Source organism: Schistosoma haematobium, chromosome 3 (genome assembly GCF_000699445.3).
Source record: "Schistosoma haematobium chromosome 3, whole genome shotgun sequence".
Taxonomy (NCBI): Eukaryota; Metazoa; Platyhelminthes; class Trematoda; order Strigeidida; family Schistosomatidae; genus Schistosoma; species Schistosoma haematobium.
In genome coordinates, this window is record NC_067198.1 from 35023168 (window position 1) to 35045534 (window position 22367).

Sequence of the window (22367 nt, forward strand, 5' to 3'; positions counted from 1 at the left end):
TCTTATCCTTTCAGAGAATAAATAAATAGACGAATTAAATCCATACAAATTTAAATAGTACAAACGGAGTAAAGAGGAATAATATAAATATAATCAACATTAAAATAGATCTGATCATGTTTATATCATTTCATTTAGGTCAAGATGATTCAGTATGAAACTTACTTATGTGTATGTTAGTGAGTGTGGAAAATGTGATATTTGTAATGTGGAAGAATAAGGTCACTTCAAGCGGACTCAGGAATGATTAGAATTTACAATATCTAATAATGATGTTGTTGAAGGAATAATTAGTAAGATTTTCAAGATCTATGTAATTTGATATACAAATTTTGTAAGCATATTAACAAATGTAAATAAGAAGAGTAAATGAATTAATTGATTACAAATAGCAGACATTGTTCCTTTTTTAAAAAAAATGAAAAGTATGTATATACATAGTTCTTTATACACTTTTTATCTATAATGTGTATTGCTGAAAACATATTAATTTTAAAATAGCGACTTCCAATTGTCTAGTTATAATCAAAGTAAGAAACTAGCACAACTTTTTATTTTGAATGTTCTTTCTTTTCTCTGTGTTGAATGGTTTATTCGTGAAGTTTTCATAGTCTTTTTAGACAAAAGCGTTAACACATACTTCAATAAGAAATGAATGATTATAAATTTTCCAAAATTGACCTAGATGAATTTGGTTGGTTGTCGTTCGTAGATTTGTGGCAGTTTTTCTGTTTGTTTTGATGCTATGCTTCTAGAAGCATAGAGTTCTGGTAACGCATCAATCAATAGATATATCGCAACTGAATTACTCTGTCAACCAGTAAGAACAAGGATAAGTGACTTCAAGGTTAGAGATAAGGTTAGATATAGAACGACTACAAGTCTATAGAAAGCAACCAGAAGAATTCACCTACGTCAACACAACACGAGGCTAATCAATTATGGAAAATTTCTAGTCACTCCGTGTTGCAGTGTGTGTATTGATAGTGTTATCGAGGAAGACAATAAAAACTTTACGAGTAAACTATCCAACTGAGAGAAAAAACACCTTCAAAACTCTTATTCTGTGCTAAAAATACTCTTCATCACCATAAATGTGTATCAACTCAAATTATCGCACAACAAGATGAAATTATCAATAAGAATACAAAAATAGTAGAAGTAATAGCATCGCTGACAATAAAAAGGATTAGATATGAGGAATGTGATTTGAAGAGAAAAAGTAAACTCTGGAATGAAACTTACGAAATAATATTAAAGTTCAAGAATTAAAAGATATGAAGTGAATATATTTGATACTGACACTGAGACATCTCACTCAATGTCTTACCTTACGTTAGTCACGCTTCAAAGATGAGATTATAATCATTTAATGTGCTCTACGTTTAAATGTCATGCTCAGAAGATTTATTCAACAGTTAACTGGAAATTATTCGACAATGTTCATCCCATAAAGTTTATAAATAAGCAATTCAATTCAGCAAATGAGGTTGAACAACAAGCCACTTCTCTCAAAAATAATATGTTTCTCAAACTTTCATTGAAAGGCGATGATCTTAGTTCAGTGCAGTGCATTTAAACTGACATATACTGTTGCCAACTTAGTCATTACATATGAAACAAAAACGTATTAAAATAGTTTAACTATAACAATAAAACCTTCTTGGTTACCTCAATCTATATTTATCTATTTACATATACCTGCAGTACCACGAACGTTGAAAAAACAAAAAGGATTCCATAGAGAATAACTATAAAAAACAGAGCAAAGCATTTAAAAACGGATGACTCCAAATTATTCAGCCTTGCAAAAAGAAGACATATGGTGGACAAAGGTTCTTCAGTAGGACTTAGTACTGCCTTTAGAGTGGTGAAAAGACAGAATAATGATAAACGTTTAAACTAAACAGAAGCACCAGCTGTACTCGTTTTCTCAGACTTAATCTATGCATACAAAAATTTTCAGTTCAGCTGCAAATGTTTGTCATGACGACTGATTCATTGCTATCAACACCTTCCTCCCTTCTTTCTTCATTTTTCTCGAAAAATTTGAAATTTTATTTTGTCAGTTTAATCTAGGACGTTTACATGCATTCTTCAACTTTATTACCAACGTTTAGTTAACAACTATAATACCATTATTTATTTAGTCAAGATTTCATTTCTAATTTGTAGTTATTATAACTAGTCTTATTATTTCAATATTATCAGTACAGGGTTGTGGATATTATTAGGTTCTAATTGAGATCATGAATTGATCAGTATTTAATACTCTTCAGTAAATTATTCCATCCCGGATCAATCTAGTCGTCTAGGTAAATGAATTTGCTCATATAGTCGCCCCGCGAGATTCAAAACCAGGACCTATCGGTCTCGATCGTGAACGCTTAACCTCTAGACTACTGACTCGTCATCCAACAGTGGTGCAATTTCGTGGATTGGCTGAAGTTAGACATTAACACCTTGGGTGCCAGCTCAGTAGTCTAGTGGTTAAGCCCTCGCGCGCGAGACCGATAGGTCCTGGGTTCAAATTTCGCGGGGCGTCATCTTGGATGCTCACAGCTGAGGAATCCCATACCAGAATGAAACGACCGCCCAGTGTTTCCAGGTTTTCCATGGTGGTCTAGATTCAATTGACTCATGAATTCAGCTATTAAAAAATAGTGTAAAAATGAGTGTATAATAAGTATGGTATATTTGTAATAACCCGTTAAGTAGAAAATTTTAAATTTTCTGAAGCTTCTTGATTGAATGTAAGACACTTTTTAAGAGAATGAAAATTATTGAATATATTTGAAAGAATATATAAAATGAAACTGAATTCACTTCAGCCTATAATATTTATCATTGTTGTATAATTTATTTACCTGAATAATGTAAAGAACCAATCGAACAGAAACATAGTTGTTTCGAAACCAACTTCTTTAAAATGTTTATAAAGTCGAGGTAGACACCTAGAGAACAACTTATCAAAGTCATTAAAATATAGTAGAAACTGTAAAAAAGAAATTATATAAGAGAATAATTAGTTTATTTGGTTTTGTTAACAAAAAGAACAAATGAATAGAAGAAAGTGAACATTGGTATAGATTTTGTTTAGAAGTGCTTATAAACAGTAAATTTCATTAAATCTTCTCACTGAACATTGTACAACGTTTAATGAGATTTATCTTGATGCGTGATCATGAATAGTTTGAAAGAGAGCTAAGGGCGGCCAAGTCAAGACATGGCATCAGTTCATTAAGTCTAATGTACTGTGTTGTTGATGTTTTAGGTGGTTACCGAGTTGAAGTATATGTGATTAACATAACTAATGGTTAGAGACTTGGGCGATCTGACTAAAAATAGTTCGCAATAGCACCGGTATATTCACTCTTTGTGGTCATCTACATCCTAGATTTTTTAATTATCCTGAAAGCTGTTTCAGTCTACCGATATTTTTCGTAGATGCGCACTACTGAAGAGTCCCATTCTAGGACGAAACGGCCGTCCAGTGCTTCCAGATTTTCCATGGTGGTCTAGCTCCAATTGATTTATGATCTTAACTATTAAAATATATTTCTATTGAATCATATATTGTATCCCTAATCTTCTGTATTATCACCAACACTACCTCTAGTACTCTGGGATTTCCCCCGATAAATCTATCTCTCGATGTTGATGAAATGTAACAACTTAAACCGATGTATATATATGTCATTCTTAAAATTGTTCACGACTGCCCGATTGAGAAATTTTATAAAGTTTACTTACCAAGAAACCAAACCAAACTAGTCCAAATCTAAACGAAACACTGATCGCAGTAAATAACTCCAATACAAATATATAATTTCTCAATAAGTTTCTTAATGATACTATTTCAACTTGTTACCACTCAACATGTATATAAAAGCACGTTTTTCAATCATGATTAGCTGCAACACATCGTACAATATAGTTGACATATGCGTTCCAATTGAATTGCCTCTCACATACGAGGACAAGATTATTAACTACAGTGATAGCTCCATTGGTATTTATTAGTAATTATCTTCCAGACATCATTAAAAGCACTTGAGTTTACTGGGTAGTTAGCATATATAATTAATTCGCAAAAACAAATCCAAAATGCCAAACTTTCTTATAGTAATTACTAAATTAGAAAAAGAACTCGGTCACAAGTTTAAAATTTCCTTAATATGTGATGAAAAAACTTACAACTGCCCACCTGCAAATAAGGTCTATTATAAAGTTGATTCGTTTCAATTAACACTAAGAATTACACAACATGATATTGGTAACTACTAAGTGATTGATCTATTGTCAGCCTTATTGTTAACATGAAAACACTGTAAGACCGTTTCGTCTCAGTATGGGACTCCATAGTAGTGCACGAGACCATAAGAGCCTGGTTTTGGGTGACATGTACAAAACCGTGATGACGCAATGCTTCCAAGTTTGCAATGTTAGTCTAACATCGATTAGTTCATGATCTCTATGAAAAATCAACAATCTTCACAACTCTATACTGATATTTATCATGTCCTCACTAGTGACTAGCTTCGAGAGGTAATTCTCGGAGTTCTAACGAGAAGCCATGATCAATGGAGTTCAACCGTATTGGATGAAGGTAGTTAGTTTCCAAAGATAATGAAAAATGGGTGCGCAAAATTATGAATGAAATAAAATAGTTCAACTTACTTTCTCTTCATCCATACTATAAAATGCTTGATGATATGACCTATTTAAAATATTTGCAAACGTTACAAATGCATCATATGTATTATCAAAAACTATCAAAGCCATACCAGCTATCCATGACATCCCTGGTATATAACCAATTTCAGGTTGATAAGTAATAAAAGCTGATAATAAATCATGTAATCTCTCATGATATGGATAACCAGGTGAGAATAAATTCAATGTTGGATATATTTGATACATGTCTACTTTAATTGCATGCAAATTCATAGTATGATCTATAAATGAATAGTGAGAAAAATAGAATTGTTTATTTAACAAACTAAAATAATAATAATAATATAACACACACAAAAGCTATAGAGGAATCCTAATTTTAAAAAATTTTGAAAAACGAAAGCTGTTTCCCAATCAATCAAAAAAATGGATTCTCTTAGTAACTATTACCCTTTTTTGAAATTGAAAACCACTCGAGTACCATTGAATTAGGAGTTATGACATAGATACTCAAGGATATACCAAGAAAAATTCTATAAATACCCTACATTATTCGTCTGTTTTTATAAACTGAATAATTTATTTTAGATAGATATTCTGACCAGTGACAAGAGATTACATGGAAGTTCCAACATGATTATGGTAAAAAAAATATTGAAAACTATTCACTACGTTATAGATGAACAGTATTATCACTATATCTGACTATATTCGTTTCAACTTCATTTGCATACACATAGAAAAAGAGAGTAGAATGTAATAGAATCCATTACATTTAATGGAATAGTTTAAAAGTAGACATTAATTTCAAAATGAAGAAAATTGCTATTCTACGATGATATGTAATTAAATGTGATAAAAGGAAATAAGGTCAATATATGAATTAATTATATTAAAAACTAATCCAAGATAGAATTTCACAATACAACAACTTGTTGAATTCACTTGTCAACACGATATCATGGATAATTTAAACATTTTATGACAAACTACGATAATAATAACAATAACAATAATCTCTACATAGAACTCATCAAGATATGGATGAATAAAGTTATTCTGTAACAGTACTGAAAATGACCTTGGATACACTGTTCATAAATCAATAGGATATCCACTTACTAAAAATTAATGGTTCCAAACTGATATCGTTTATTATTACAGTTCATGTGAAAAAAACGTACTGCCTAATTAATTTTCAACTATTACACTTCAGCAAGTTTGACAGAATAACGCAGAAACTCATTAAGTTCCTTTACTGTCGAGGGGTCTTTGGAATTTTTTTAGTAAACGGATTATTAGACGATTATTAAACTTAATCGGATACCTTGTGAAGACGGGTCACTCAATCAAGATAGACTCCGCTTCCAAAGTCGCCTACAAGGTAAGTAGAAGTCTTCTAAAGACAACTAGACTGCATCTTCTTTGCATTGCCGAAACAACCATACATCTGGAAAAACCAGAATTGTGTGTACATAAGAGACTGGTACAACCTTTTCTTCTACCATGGTCTTAATGTCTTATAACTTTTTTCTCTCTTTCTCATACTCTTCTTCCTTTACAGTCATATGCTTCACCTCCCATCTTCCCCTTAAATCCTCTACCCCCAACTGGTTTATTTTGTTTCCACGATCATTCTAATTACATTGAATCTCAAGTCCAACATTTTATCTTATCGTACTGAGCCATCCTTTCCCAATGATAATTTCCCTATCTATTTTTTGATGAATACTTAAGCAAGTAACAATCAAACGATTATTAAGCTTTCCTTGTTTTTAAAAGAATTTTTTAATAACTTTGTTTATTTAACCTCACTATCAACATGCCTGACAGAAGTTTATTATCAGTATTATTATCATCCTATTAAAATAAGTATATATATTTGCGATTGTACAGCTTTGAAAATGAATTCGCCGAAAAGAAAACTCTTCGCTGAACTGATCTTTGTTATTACACTCCAAGCAATCCAAAGTTATATATCTGCCATTTACACATTTAACATCGCTATCCACTTGATCATGAATGTAAATTGGCGTATATTCTTACATTATTTTTAGTATATACATCGAAAAAGTGATTAACTACTGTTATGATGTAATTCTTGACATTACTCAACAAATTGACAGTCAATCTTTTTTGTGTGAGTTATTATCTAAAATACAACTTCGTGACAGAATTAACTATTTCAATCTGTATGCTCGAGGTAATATTGTCATATTTGGTAAACAAAACACAACGATATTACTATACGCAACAATAATGATTATAAACTATATCCATAACTTTTTTATCATCACTGGAGATTGTGTTATACGCATGTTCAATGGTCAGTTCTCTGTGAATTAAAATCAATATTCAAGCGAAGATGAACTAACTAGTTACGTGGAAGATATTACTCGTCAAAAACTCTCAATAGATATGGTATATTTGTGGTGTATGCTGCTTATTTAGACGAACATAAGTAGTAAGACTAATCAGAAGTGAAATGCATGACAGAAGAAGGATAAGAAGGTCAAGTTGAACAAAACAAAAAAGGAAATAGAAAGGAATTGTGAATGGGAAGAATCATATAGAATGGGAAAGACAGTTGACGGAAGATTTGCAAATGAAGTATTTAATGTGTGATTCTCATATTTTACGAAGATATTCTGTGATTTCGTATTAAATAATAGATTGGTTGTCCCCACCTGTGTTCTAGTTCACTACATAACTATCTGAATAAATTAATGCTTATGCATCTATAGAGAAAAACAGAAAAATATCTAGCCAACTAGTAATTTCTAAACAACAACTCAATTATAGTTTATCATATTCTACAAGATTGTTTTAATCATAGTTCATTGCTAATACGTATACGGTATATTTCAATCAACACTATTACTATCCGGTAATATATAATAAAGTTTAATTATCAAACCTCGTATTGAATTACATTTCATCATCAATTATTAAAAAAAAACTAGACTACCTGTTCGATTTGATTGTTCAAAATCTGATGGATCTATTTTGAAAGAGTTTGTTGAAACAAATGCTTCTACTACTTCCTCTCCTTCGGAAGAATTTTTCCTATAATGTTGATGTAAATTTGTTAAATTACTAGTAACACAAGGGACATGTGTAAATTCTCGTTTAATTGGTATGGTATTCAATTTACTGAATATAAAATTACACATAGAACAATTAAATGTAGAATTTGCAGTGTTATTTAAGTTAAATAATGAATAATGTTCATAATGATTAGAATTTGTTGTCTCATATTGAATGATACCAGAATGTTCAATGATATTCGTTTTAATATGGTGTTTACTTTGACTAAGACAAGTATTGAATAATTCTCGAGTTATTCCTAATTTATTATCAAGTAGTAAAGACCAAACCTTTGGAAACAAAAAGAAAACATATTTTAGCATATTAGTGGAACCAAAATCATTCTGAAATATATATAATGTTACTATAAACAAACAATTGAGAAAAGACAGTATAATGAATTTAGTCACCATGACATAAAAAACTCTGCTATAGACAGCCAGTTTTTCACGTAGTTCATGATACTTCCCCATCTAATACACAATTCTTGTTGATACGTTACACGGTTAACTACTTTCTCATATGGCACTAACCGGTAATTTAACCAACAAAACATGAAAATACAAGTATCATTAATGAAACAGAATACAATTGAACAATAGCGATAGTCAAATGTCAAACACAGACATCAGTAGAATGGAGTTAAACCTAATCATAACTAAAAGTATGTGTATTGAATATTAAATTTTCTCATGTGTACAATCCTATTCAAAGTTACCATTCGCAACAAATTTACAGTAAAATAGGTTTGCAAGAGGTAATCACGTTAATTTCAGTATATATCAAACTGTGGTAAGCATTAAAATCTAATGTATCCGTTTGGTCTTATCCGAAACTCATCAGTTGAATATACCTGCATAATAGTGTTAATGTTCACAGCTGAGAATCTGACCTAAACCCAGCATGTATTAACTTTGTTCTTATGACATTATCAATCATATAACTATTATGAGTACAAGTTTGGCCTCTATTACTTACACTATCTAACGGAACCAATCGGTTATCTTAGTTTAAGAGTATTACACATGATGATAACATAAATTAGAGCCGATAAATTTGCGTCTGATACTACTAACTATCAAATGACATCGTAGTATATAAGTAAAGTCATAAAGCGGAATACCAACCAATCAGCACTCTATGAATCATATCGAAAATACCTAAATACTTGGCCGATAATAAACATAATAATAATAATAATTGACATAACTTATTGCTGAGCAATTAAATAACTCAAATGTAAGTTAGTTATTATGTGGATATAATAAAAATAACCAAATCTAAATAGACCTACTTACATGTACTAATTTTAAGTTAAATTAGTTATGAACAGTTACTTATTATCATTCGATAGCAAAGTTCAGATATTTAAAAAATAAGTGAATAATGAATTCAGTATCGATAAAATTGACCTTTGAATTAATTAAAACATGAAATCAAAGTATACTTTACGATAGAAGTAAGGCGAATCAAACATGGTGTTTATTTTCAATGAAATCATCGACCGATTTAAGTTAGACTACCAGTGAAAATACAGAAGTACTAGAAAGGAGTTGCGTCCAAGTACGAGACTCCTCAGCAGTGCGCAGCCACGATCCCGCACACGGGACTCGAGCCCAGGTCTTTCGGCCTCATGCGTGGATGTTTAACATCTAGCTAGTGTTCAACGATTTTAATTTCAAACCTCATTATATATATGGAATTAGAAAAACGATTTTTTAAAGGATAAAGTATATAGAATATATTAGGCTGAATAGCCGTTTGATTTTGAATGCATAAATGAATAGATTATTTATAACTGGAAATACTGAAGCATATTTTTAAAACTTATCTCAGTCGCTTTGTTACTATGTGTATAATAGTTAATGAGGTTGTAAAATTTACACAAAAAAGTACGTCAAAATTCAACGAAGCACATATAATGCTCGAGACTTAAGGTAATATCAAGGCAATCAGCACACAATAAGAGACTGATCAATTGCAGTCCTAAACATCAATGGGAAGATTCAAACAATCAATACCAAATTAATGATGATAGAGTAGTTATTTAATTTATAAGCTAAATATTTTAAGTCTAGATTTTCAAGTTGTTTGTTATTTCATATCGATTCTCCATGATGAAAGTAATAAATCTTTTAAATGAACTCTTGAATCGGTATCCTAAGCTCTTCTAATAACTACAGGCTAAATCTACACAACAACGTGAACACGAAAGAAGAGGTGTGGAATATGGAAAGAACGCTTTACTTCAAGGTTCGTCTTATGTGCAGAAAATTTAAGATATTTATAGCATTTCGGATGGTTTTGGACTTCCGGAAATTTCTGGAAAGGTACTAAATCCAGTAACAGGATAAGTAATTATCTAATTAAAAATATGATACGTGACTCTTCACTTTCTAGATGTTTCTGGGAAACTTCTATTCATCTCTGATTGAATAAAATGTTTCACAGTGTTTTTAGTGTTCCTATGGACTTTTTCGAGGAATTCTTCAGATCTCCCCAACAGATATCAATTAAGTTTTTAAAAACGACGTACACAGTTACAACAAAACTTATTTAAAAAAAACTGCTGCTTCAAGTTTGAATTACTCTCACCAAACAGATCGTTAAGTACTAGAGTTAAATACTGTTAAATGATTAATTCATTGAGTTTTAAATATTTAACTAATCTGACCATCAGTTTTAACTGAATTCTGAAGTTATAAGTCATGAGTTAAAATATTTAACTGTCAATGACAAGGGTCATAAATTTGAAGCTTGATTCATTTACAGAAATTCAGATTGTTTAATATTGTTTTTTTACACTATCTATACAATAGACGTGATTAGTAGCATAACACACGGATCTGTAAGTAGTTCGCTTAGTCACAATTAATTATATCTATAGGTTTACTGTCAAACTAAATATCGTTAAAATATTACAATTCACAAAAATAGTAAAATGGATTGATTTAAAAAAAATATTTATACATTGTTATTAACAGATTCTGGCGAGACTATAATTTATAGACGACCTTTAAGCGACGTTACAGTGACCCTGAGAATGTCCACCTATTAACAATGACTAAATGAAGGTTATAAAGCAGTGTGAGGAATTAGAATTATGATTTAAAGTTGATGGTTACAACTAAGAACTAGATTTAGAGTTTTCATCACGAACTGACATCATCTAAAATGCCATAACGCTACTTATTCAAAAGGATGAATGGATTTCGCGCCAAAATCCAAGACCTATTATTTCATATCTGATTGGTTCATCTATAAATTATGGTGTCGCCACAGACCTCCAAAAATTTTCTTTACTTACTTGGGGACGAATAGCTGAAGGAACACCTTCCCAAAAGTATTGTCTTATATGTTTAGATGGATAACCTGATTTCCAATGAGTTAATATATCATATCGCCATACTTTAAGAAGACTTTGCTGTCTATCTTCTTCATGTGAAATAATATCAGTTTCAGTAGTATAAGATTTCTGCAATTCTATGTTTGTTTTTATTTGAAAAAAAAAGAAAAGAGTTGGGAAAATACAAATGGATAATTTTGGACAGAAATATAAAATGAAATCAAAAACGTAGGAAAGTTAATTAAATCAATAGGTGGAATTGTAGTCATAGTGATACGTTAATGCCCTGATTATTAACAAAGTTAAATGAATACTGCTTAGCAGAGTATTAAAACTGGTTTATCAATAAAATTTGTAGATATGGTAGTGTAAGTTTGATTTTCTGTGAGAGGATTACCTAGTTTGTGGTTATTGATCGGCCTCACCAAAAAAAACCGAACTAAATTTAAAACTTCCTATTAGTTATAATTAACTATTCAATCAGCTGAATTACAAATACAAAATTGATAAGACGCTTTTATTTTGATGATGGTGATGATGATTAAAACCGCTCAGTAGACAAAACGACACTTTATACATTACATTAAACAATAAAAGTGACTAGGAACCTACCACCAGTGTACTAATTCAAGTTATTACCTCAAAAATTACTAAATGAACAAGACAATAAATTGGAAAACAGAAAGAAGGCAAACACTACAAATATATCAAAACTATAAATACTTGGCAGTCTGCTTGAATATTTGAGCTACCTGTTCCTGCCATTTGGATATTTCAACAAGTTTCTTATTTGTTTCAAAACATCATTATACTTATTGGTCAAATAATCTATTCAGGCACGCTTGTTAAGGGTTTACGACCTTGCAGTGTATGAGTTACAAAAGAGCCCAATCACAGACATCGTGGTTGCTGGCAATATGCATCGAAAAGAATATACATTAATCAGATTTCGATTCCTGAACTGCTAACATTTAACTGGCAATCACTCAATATTTATCTTAAGGGTCGATCAAGAAATAAAAAACAGAAACTTGATAAAATACTTTGTGCTCAGAATTATATATTGTACCAAAAATATAATATTGAATAAAGCCAATAATAATAGTAAACTAAAATGACTACTGTTTACAGTATTTATATAAATGAGAAAGTATACAGTAATTTCATAAAAATGTTATAATAAACTATTACTATGGTGAATGCTATTTATGTTGATAGATATAAGTAGTATATAACACTAATCAGAAGTGGGATGCCTGGCAGCAGAAGATTGAGTGGAAGAGAACAGAAAGAAAAATAGAGAGCAATTAGGATAAAAGAATTGAACGAATAATGAAACATATAGATGACAATCGAAATAAATAGTGTATTTAATGTATAGTTTTCATATTTCCTACCTGATTTCATCGTTTATCACAGTACAATTGGGAAATGGATATGACATAACATAATGTAGCTTAAGATTGAGAGAAATATGAAGATGAATATATATGTGCAGCAACGAAGTTGATTTTAATCAAGATGAAATAATTTCTAACATGAATTATACCACGAATTCTAACTAGGAATACTGTGCTTTTCAAAGTAAATCAGTTCAACTATAAATGATTATATGGAATAATGCTATAGTTAAAACATAACATCTTGATAACAGAACTAAGCTCATGATTTATTCATTAACTTAAAATTCTGGTGTTTATTTCCATTAGTGACTTGAAACCATAGTTTTTTCTTAATCTACATGCTGAATCCAACATCTTCTCACTTCTTACTTACTTACTTACGCCTGTTACTCCTCGTGAAGGAGCATAGGCCGCTCACCAGAATTCTCCAACCAACCCTGTCCTGGCCAATCATTTCCAGTTTCTTCCAGTTGTTATTCATCCTTTTCATATCTGCTTCTATTTCTCGACGTAATGTGTTCTTTGGCCTTCCTCTTTTCCTCTTCCCTTCAGGATTCCAAGTTAGGGCTTGTCTCGTGATGCAGTTTGATTATTTGTGTAATGTATGTCCTATCCACTTCATCGTCTTTTACTAATTTCCTCTTCAACTAGAAGCTGGTTTGTTCTCTCCCACAGAAGGCTGTTGCTGATGGTATCCGGCCAATGGGTGTTGAGTATCTTGGGTAAACAACTATTTATAAATACTTGTACCTTCTTGATGATGGTTGTAGTAGTTCTCCGAGTTTCAGCTCCGTACAGTAGAACAGCCTTGATGTTCGTATTGAAGATTCTGACTTTGATATTGGTTGAAAGTTGTTTTGAGTTCCATATGTTCTTCAATCGTAAGAATGCGGCCCTTGCTTTGCCAATCCTCGCCTTTACGTCTGCATCTGAACCTCCTTGTTCATCGATGACGCTTCCCAGTTATGTGAAGGATTCTACATCTTCCAGAGAACAATTTTATTGTCTGATGGCAATATGAATGATTGCCGTATAAAAAGCTATAAGCGTACAACTTTACAAATATATTCAAAAGCCGTAGGAAAATCATTTTATATTCACATTATATTATTAACAAACCAATAATGATGACATTTTTTTGGAATATCATGTTCTTGTTATGCCTACAGTGAAAAGTGTGTGCTATAAAAATTGAAAATTAGTTACTCACTCGTTGATTTTCATATTGACTCCATTAAAGAATAATAATTTATGAACAACCATTGTCAAATTAAAAGTGAGTGCCTATTCTACACTTAGGCATGAACTGTTTTAGTGAACAAATAAGATTTCCAGTTTTGATATTTCTTTTAGTAAGTTTGTTACATACAAAATACACTGTTTCTATTAAAAGAATATTGATAAACAGTTGTGATTAGTCTAAACAGACCATGAATTTCTTTCGAACTATTGAATTTCCTGTCTTGTTGATAAACTCCAAAGAATTCTCAATGCCATACTTGACGATTTCTACATCGATTAATTGCAGGATTTATATTAGCCATTTCATTACAGCGTGATAAGCAGAATTATTCATCTCAAAAACTGATTGTTTGAAAAAGGTATTTTTCTACATTTTAAGCAAATAATACAGTCTTGGTGTTGTTGTTTCTTCAGGTCTCAGTATTTCAAACAAGTTCACTACAATCAAACTTTATTTAATCTTTTTAACAAATATGTTAGTTATTTTCCATCCTGTCTGTTACCCTGTTCTTTACTTCCATTACTTGCTCCCAAATGCCTTGATACGGCCGATGGTGGGGCGAGATAGCTCTTCCTCTCGAAATTCTCTCACATAACCACGCGTATCCAGCCACTGCCAGGGAAGTCCTACTGACTACCTTCTCGCGACATTATTGTTTTACTGCTTAATGAAAACATTTGAATATTAATTGAAGTGAAATGAAGATTTTATGCAATCAATGAGCTTTTCTAATATTAAAAAAAAGTTTTTCGAACTACATGAAGACGCTTTTTAAAACACGAAAGGAAAAGACATTCATCAAATTAGTGAAAGGTCTTAAGAAAAAAACTCTTGAAAAGTTTCCATGAAATTGAGGTCAGTATATTCATAATTTTTACTATGTTAATCTTGATATGAGTGAGTTAAAAAAATACTTTTTGTTGTTGTTGAGTTTTGTTACGTTTAAGAAAATGGTTAATAAAATGAATGTTGGAATTGATTTTGTAAACCCGTACTCACAAATTGGAGATTTAGTGTTTCCATCAAACGGTGATATCGAGCGCTCTAAGTCTACAGAATTTAATTACTGATTTAAGTAATTAAATTGTAAGCATGGGTTGCAACACATTTTGACCAATAAACGAAGAAATGCTTTACGCAAACTTAAATTTAATTATAATTTTTTGATCTCAAGACTAAATAAACGTTGTGATGTAGTTCTCATGAACAGAAAACATTATTTAGATGTAAGATGAAAGTATTACCAAGTGATGAAAGTTATTATTTATTTGAACACATGAATATCGGTACAAAGAAATATGGAATACACATGCGCCACACAAGTCACTTGATTTATGTGTGGGTTGTGATACTACCCGGGTGCTTAAGCCGAAGGAGGTGGTTTTCATAGGGGGGCCATAGTCGGAGTCTTCGACCTAAAGGTCTGGTCTACAAGGCAGTGGGGCAACGTCAGGAGATGTGGTCCCATAGTAGCGGGTTGGTTCATATGCCATTTGTTACCTCAGAATCCTGGGGCCCATGTGCACGATTAGTTTGGAATCAGGGTTTTCCAACTCCCCCATGTGGATCCTCCGTGTCCACCAAGCCAGTTGAAGACTAAATAAAGGAGTTTGATTGTAGTGAACTTGTTTGAAATACTGAGACCTGAAGAAACAACAACACCAAGACTGTATTATTTGCTTAAAATGTAGAAAAATACCTTTTTCAAACAATCAGTTTTTGAGATGAATAATTCTGCTTATCACGCTGTAATGAAATGGCTAATATAAATCCTGCAATTAATCGATGTAGAAATCGTCAAGTATGGCATTGAGAATTCTTTGGAGTTTATCAACAAGACAGGAAATTCAATAGTTCGAAAGAAATTCATGGTCTGTTTAGACTAATCACAACTGTTTATCAATATTCTTTTAATAGAAACAGTGTATTTTGTATGCAACAAACTTACTAAAAGAAATATCAAAACTGGAAATCTCTCTATATCAAGAACGTACACCTATAACTTAACAATAAACAAATGGATTGGTTTGAGGTGAGTTCCTCATTAAGTTCGTTCCTTGTAGATTTCTTTTCTAACACAAATAAAGAATTATCCACTTAATAAAAAAGTGATGCATAGCTAAATGTTCGGTAGTTTTATCAAACCAAAAAATCATTTCTCAGGAATTTAATGAAGGTCGATATCATGAAATTTTTTATTTGAAGTTTTTACCAACCTACTAAAATAGTTTAGGTATTCGACAGTAAACCATCTGTCTATACTTTAGATTATAGTTTTATTTACTTCACCTGTAAAAGTTGTGCTGTATTTCTAACTAGAAGACAATAAATGTAGCTGAGAACAAAGTATACAAACTTAATCTGTTTTGTGACTTGTATTTATCATTTAAAACAACTTGGATGAATTGATCCAAAGTAAGTAACCACGTTGGAGACGTACTTGGTATTTGCCTTTTTTTAATGATGACTTGTTATTTTATGCAGCAGTTGTTCTGAATACTTATTTGATCTCCATGATTTAACCTTATTTCTCTCATACCTCTATTTTATTCTTCATTTCTAATGTTATTTTTACCAACTCATGTTGTTTTTTCTGTGAATATTCCTTTAGAGGTTCTTACACTGGATTGTTAACTAATGCTAACTGAAGGCTTTCTTTATTATACAGATATAACTTACTTCTTCTACGCCTTGATGGATTATGTTTATCCCTGTCAATAGTATGCTTTTTCACTTCCAACATTGATTTATTTCGATGGAGGCTGTTTATTAAAAAACACAGGGCATACAGTTTCAAATTAAATGTCTTACTAATTCAAATATCTTTTTAGATCCCATAATAAATTTTAACCAGTTCAAAAACTGTGTAAAAATAACGATGAACTAAACAATGATATACACCTACAACATTTACGGGGAATGAACAGCAGGCTGTAATCTAATAATTATTTCATTATTATTAGGTAATATCTGTTCGCTTGAGTCAAACAAATACTGTATGGACAGTACATCCCTAACTGGTTTAAATACAGTAGAAAAACTGCAGGAGTGAGATTTCAAATGACACTATAATTATCATACAGATACCGAAAACAACTTTGTTCTCTAAGTACGTCAGTGATCTGAGCAATAAATTATGAACTAGTTAAAAATTGAAAACTTTACTTACAAAAAAAAACTACTCGCACAAAGAATTCTCTAGTATGAAGAAATCCATAATCTGAATTGTGATTGTTGACTATTAGATATTTCATGTCAGGTACACCTTTGAACCACATATCTATGAAATGAACTTATTACATCTATTCCTATTACACAAATAAGATTTTAATGTTAAGTGAGAAAAAGTGATCTATATTCAGCTCTCTGACCATATTTAAAAAGTAGGAACACTGCTTTCCAGTTAGAAATTTAGGCACTAAATCTAAATTGATACTAATCGAGTAAATAACACAACTATTTAATTCACTTGATATTTTTTTACATGGATCTTCCCATTGATGTTTAGGACTGCAATTGATCAGTCTCTTATTGGCATATGTGCATTATGTGCGTATTGCCTCGATATCGCCTTAATTTTACTAGCATTATAAGCAAAGATGGACAGTAGCTAGCAGTGGAATCCAGAACGCGAGTTTCGTCCTATTTGGGACTTGCCAGCTGGATGTACCCGCATCTCAGAGTTGATGTAAGTAAAACAATACCAAGTGAATTAAACTTCACCCCATTGCACAAGCAAGTTGATATCAGGACTCAGTAGCTTAGTGGATAACGCGATGGCGTTCAAAACGAATGGTACTGGGTTTGAGTCTCAGAGTGAACATCAACTCTGAGACGCAGGTACATTCAGCTGACAAGCGCCAAATAGGACGAAGGGCGCGTCCTGAATTCCACTGCTAACCACTATCCATCTTCGTTTATAACACAGCTAATTGTTTAAAAATGAGATCATATATAAAATAATCATTATTTGGTATATACTCAAAATTTCTTTCATTAAAGTTCATGAGTAAATCTAAGCTTTAGAAAAATGATAAAATGAAAAGGTAAAGAACAGACGAAATTTACATAAATATTTGAAACGAAAATGCTTTAAAGATAATTATTATACGAATGTGTACTGCTAGCTGATAGAGAATTGACCTAAAGGAATAATTTATTTCAAAATGCTTACATGATTTAAAAAGAGTGTAGAAAAAAGGATGCATTGATTGTTTTTAAGAAAAATACAATAGAAAAAATCACATAGATAAAGTCTTACGTGGGTTTGTCTTGAAGTATCAAATTACTGAATGATTCAGGGTGAAACGTATATCGTTTCTCCACTTTTCTCAATGATAAATTGAAGTCTATCGAGGAGGAAGCAGTTTCTGCAGCCTTCTGCAAAAATTTCCTACATAAAAAACATTAAGCAAAAAAGTAAAAAGATCAGAAGTTATAAACGGTAAATAGTTCATACGACAGATAACCCAAATAAAAAACAATACCCAAGTGTTCTAGCTACGGTAACTTTAGGGCTTTTGGAGTCATTTGAAGTTTAACAGGTTGTTGGGATGTGACATAATGCTGTTATAAATATTAGCATAAATATAAGAAACAAAGAAAATTGTTAGTGACTGGGATGAATGTATGTTCCTGATTAAAGCTTTTCCGATTCATTCATCGAAGAATGTTTTTTTCTTGGAAAGCTTGAAGAGGAGATCCATCATTTAAAGCTTACTTGTGCACGTAGGTATTTCATAATCCAGTGTTGGTTCCTGTAATTTTCCAACCTTAGTAATGACAACGTATATCAGTCGGACGAGAAAAAACATACCATTGCTAAGATCAACCTTTTATGACTCTTCCTTCAGTCTATGCGAAGACAATACTGTTGGTGATGGAGGCTGTTCATATAGAATACTTTAGTGACGCTATTCTATTGTTTAATCAGGGATACTTAGTTTTCAATCTTAATATTAACTGTTCTTGAATACATAGGTCCACCTGTACCCTTTCTAGGGTTACTGCAGATCTCGCGACCGGATAAACGAGGAGGGTTTGGTATAGAGTTAGCAACCTCGTCCTATGGAAAACAACCCTGTTAAAAAACGCTAATCGGAGAAAATAATTCAAACCATTTGAATTTCGCCCTGCAAGTTGAAGGATCTTCATCGAGAAGAATTAGGACGTCTTATGATGAAAGCCAAGATTCTTCAGTAAACACGAGGCCGATGTCCGTGTAGTGTATGCCACTTGTGTCTGTCGACATAAGTAATACATAACACTAATCAGAAATGGAATGCCTGGAAGCAGAAGGTTGAGAAGATCGAAATGATGAGAACAAGAATGTAGACATGAAGTAATTGTAATAACAACAGGAACTGTGGAGTTTATAGGAGACAATTGACGGATAATGCGCAAGTGAAGTATTTACTGTTTGATTTTCATAGTCTATGAAGACATTCTGTAAATTTTTAATAAACAATAAATTGGTCTTCCTAACTCTAGTATTCGTGAACTACATTTCTTATGACAACCGAAACAACAATAAATATCGATGTATGGAATTTCCAGACGCTAACGGAAACCAGGAGGACAAACCAAATAGCTACGCAAACGAGGAGATAAAACCTGGCAGTACTCAGAATAAGTAAAAATCATTTGGTTCAAACTAGATGGAAAAAGTTGGATCCGGTGTAGACGCTGTTGTGTTCTGACCATGAAGAAGAAGTTGCTTAATACTCACTGATGATGTTCGAAGAAGCACGAAAAGCACTTATAGGGTAGGAATCGCATGAATCCAGAATTGTCAAATAATTCTTCACAACGAAGAAAAAGATTACAATGAATCCTGTCCAATACTATGCACCCATCAATGACAGCTACAAACACTAAAGATCGGTTTTATGACAGACTGCAGTCGATCATAGCGAAGTGCTCAGGATGCGACTTGACCATCCTGATGGCAGACACAATCGCCAAAGTCAGAACGAGCAACACTGGGTATGAAGATTATTTATTATTTATTTATTTTAACACATAAACATTGGCACAAGGAGGCACCAAATAGATATGCGCCACATAAATCATCCGATTTGTGTGAGGGCCGTGATACTGCCCGGGTGCCCAGACCGAAGCAGGAGAAGATATCATGAGACGACAATAACTTGGAGAAAGAAATGAGAATAGTGAAAGACTTTTAAATCTATGTACCTTAAAAAATGGTTGTAGGTGGCATGCATAAACCTATATGGGTCTCACCGGGTCACATCACGGAAAACCAGACCGATCATATTTTCACCAACAGAAACATTCGAAAGTCCATGGAAGACATAAGAACGAAGAGAGGGACTGATACGGTATCAGGTCATTACCTGGTTTTCGTCAGGACTAAACTGAAGCTAATGAGGTACTGGACACATGGAGAAACAGAATTTCAAAACTTTAGCACAGCCTTCCTCCGAGATTCTAACAAACCTAATGAACTCAAAATAGCCCCCAGAAACAAGTCCCAAGCCTAACAAAATGTACACAAAAAAGATAAAACTACTATGGAGAACAATTTACAAGTGTTTAACGAAGCACTAACTTGAAAATCAACCCCGCCTGGAGCCCCTTTGGGGCCACTGCCGGTCCCAAGCTCGGATAAAGGAGGAGAGGTTAGTGACCCCATCCCGTTGAAAACTAACTCGCTAAAAAACGCTAACCAGAAAAATTATCCAAAACTTCAACATCCCAGGAGGTGCATGGCTGAAAGAAACATAATCATAAGGAATGGATTTCTATCAAAACTCTGGACAAGATTTTTTTAAAAAGAACAAAAGGATGACACTTAACGGCATTCAAATGAAAACGGTGAAACCGAAAGCACAGGCGGAATACATAGAAGCAAACAAGAGAGTTAGGAGTAGCATTGGAGCCGACAAGCGGAAATACATAGAAGATCTAGCAGTGACAGCGAAAAAAGATTCAAGAGAAGGAAATATGAGAAAACTATGTGATATGATGAAAAAACTAGCAGGGAAATATTGTAGACCGGAGTAAACAGTCAAGGACAAAGAAGGCAAGCCAATCACTGAAATTCAACGGCAGTGAAACATGTGAGTAGAGAACTTTAAAGAGCTCGAATAAATTAGCATCATTAAACCTTTCCGACATCAGTGCAGCACACATAAACTTTCTTACAGATGTCAACCAACCAACAGTTGGGAAATCAGCATGGCCATCAGAAAAGCCAAGAGTAGAAAAGCAGAAGAACCCGCCAACATACCAGCTTAGGCACTTAAATTGGCCATCGTAGTAACTGAAAAAACGCTCCACGTTCAATTCAGGAAGATTCGTGAAAAGGGACAGGTGCCGAAAGACTGCAGCAAAAGGCCTCAACATACACAAGTGAAAACATCAAGATCCTCAAATACAACACAGTCAATACTAACTCAATCACATTTAATGCAGAGGCACTAGAAGAGGTGAAGAATTCATGTATCCGCGCACCATCACTGATAAATAGGGAGGATCTGATACAGATGTAAACGTAAGGGTCGGAAAATTGAGGGCAACATATCAAACTCAAAACAACTGTCAGTCAACATCAAAGTCGGAATATTCAATACAAACGTCAAGAGAGTTCTCACGTACGGAGCTGAAACTTCGAGAACTACTACAACCATCATAAAAAAGTGCACGTATTTATAAACGATTGTCTACACAAGATACTGAATATATGTTGGCCGAAAACCGCCAGCAGCAACCTACTGTGTTAGAGGACAAACCAACTTCCAGATGAATAGAAAATTGGAAATAGACTCTGAAGGTGAATGGATTACAGTGCACAGAAACCATTAAAACGTATCACAAAGCATGCCCTAACTTGAAATTTTGAAGGGAGAAGGAAAAAAGGAATATAAAATAGCGAATGGGACCGGGAATTAGAGACAGACATCAAGATAATCAATAGCATTTGAAAACAGGTGAAAAGAGGAGCCCATTAAACACTTAGTTGAGGGATCTTGATCGGCGGCTTACGCTCCATCGAGGGGTAATAGGAGTAAGTAAGTACCTAAGTAATACGAAACTCCTAACCAAAAACAACTCACAGTTAGATTGGATATATTTGCAATGAGAAGAATGCAGTTGTAGTCCTGTCAAGTTAGACCATCAAGTGGTCAGACACCGAAGGGTATTCTGGAGCATAAAATAAAACAGATAACCCACTGGAAATATTAGTTGAATTAGTGAGATCGTCTGGTAGAGTGATCTTATGATAGTTTGAGTTACACCCTATTTTCCCATGAGGAGTATTCAAACAAAATGGCACAACCGAATAATATTCATTTTGCTATAAAGATAGACGTTTTAGTTAGAGGCTATAAGCCGTTTAACAAGTTGATTGGTTATTTAAAAATTGAGTAGATTACTAAAAAATGTGTTGTGATAAGTGAATTGGATAGCAACACCACCTCACAATTAGAACTTTACATTGTCAGTGCAACCAAAAAAGATGAACGATAAGAGAAAGAAACCCCAATAATGTATGAGGTTATGAAAATTAACGAGTTAGTTAATATATAGAAGCAAGTACATATTAACACGATCAGACCAATAGTAAATTAAACAAATTAAATAGAAA

General features: G+C 32.7%; 1 protein-coding gene across 1 annotated transcript in view; it reads right to left on the reverse strand.

Moving 5' to 3' along the window:
* The window catches only part of MS3_00005624 (uncharacterized protein), a 35101-nt gene that overhangs the window by 10639 nt on the left and 2095 nt on the right, over window positions 1-22367 (reverse strand). Inside the window, exons 6-11 of the mRNA XM_012944582.3 lie at window positions 18018-18149; window positions 16436-16518; window positions 11072-11247; window positions 7646-8054; window positions 4681-4958; window positions 2868-2995 (exon numbers count right to left, since the gene is read on the reverse strand). Of these exons, the coding sequence (XP_012800036.3) occupies window positions 2868-2995; window positions 4681-4958; window positions 7646-8054; window positions 11072-11247; window positions 16436-16518; window positions 18018-18149 (1206 nt within the window). The remainder of the gene's footprint in view (window positions 1-2867; window positions 2996-4680; window positions 4959-7645; window positions 8055-11071; window positions 11248-16435; window positions 16519-18017; window positions 18150-22367) is intronic.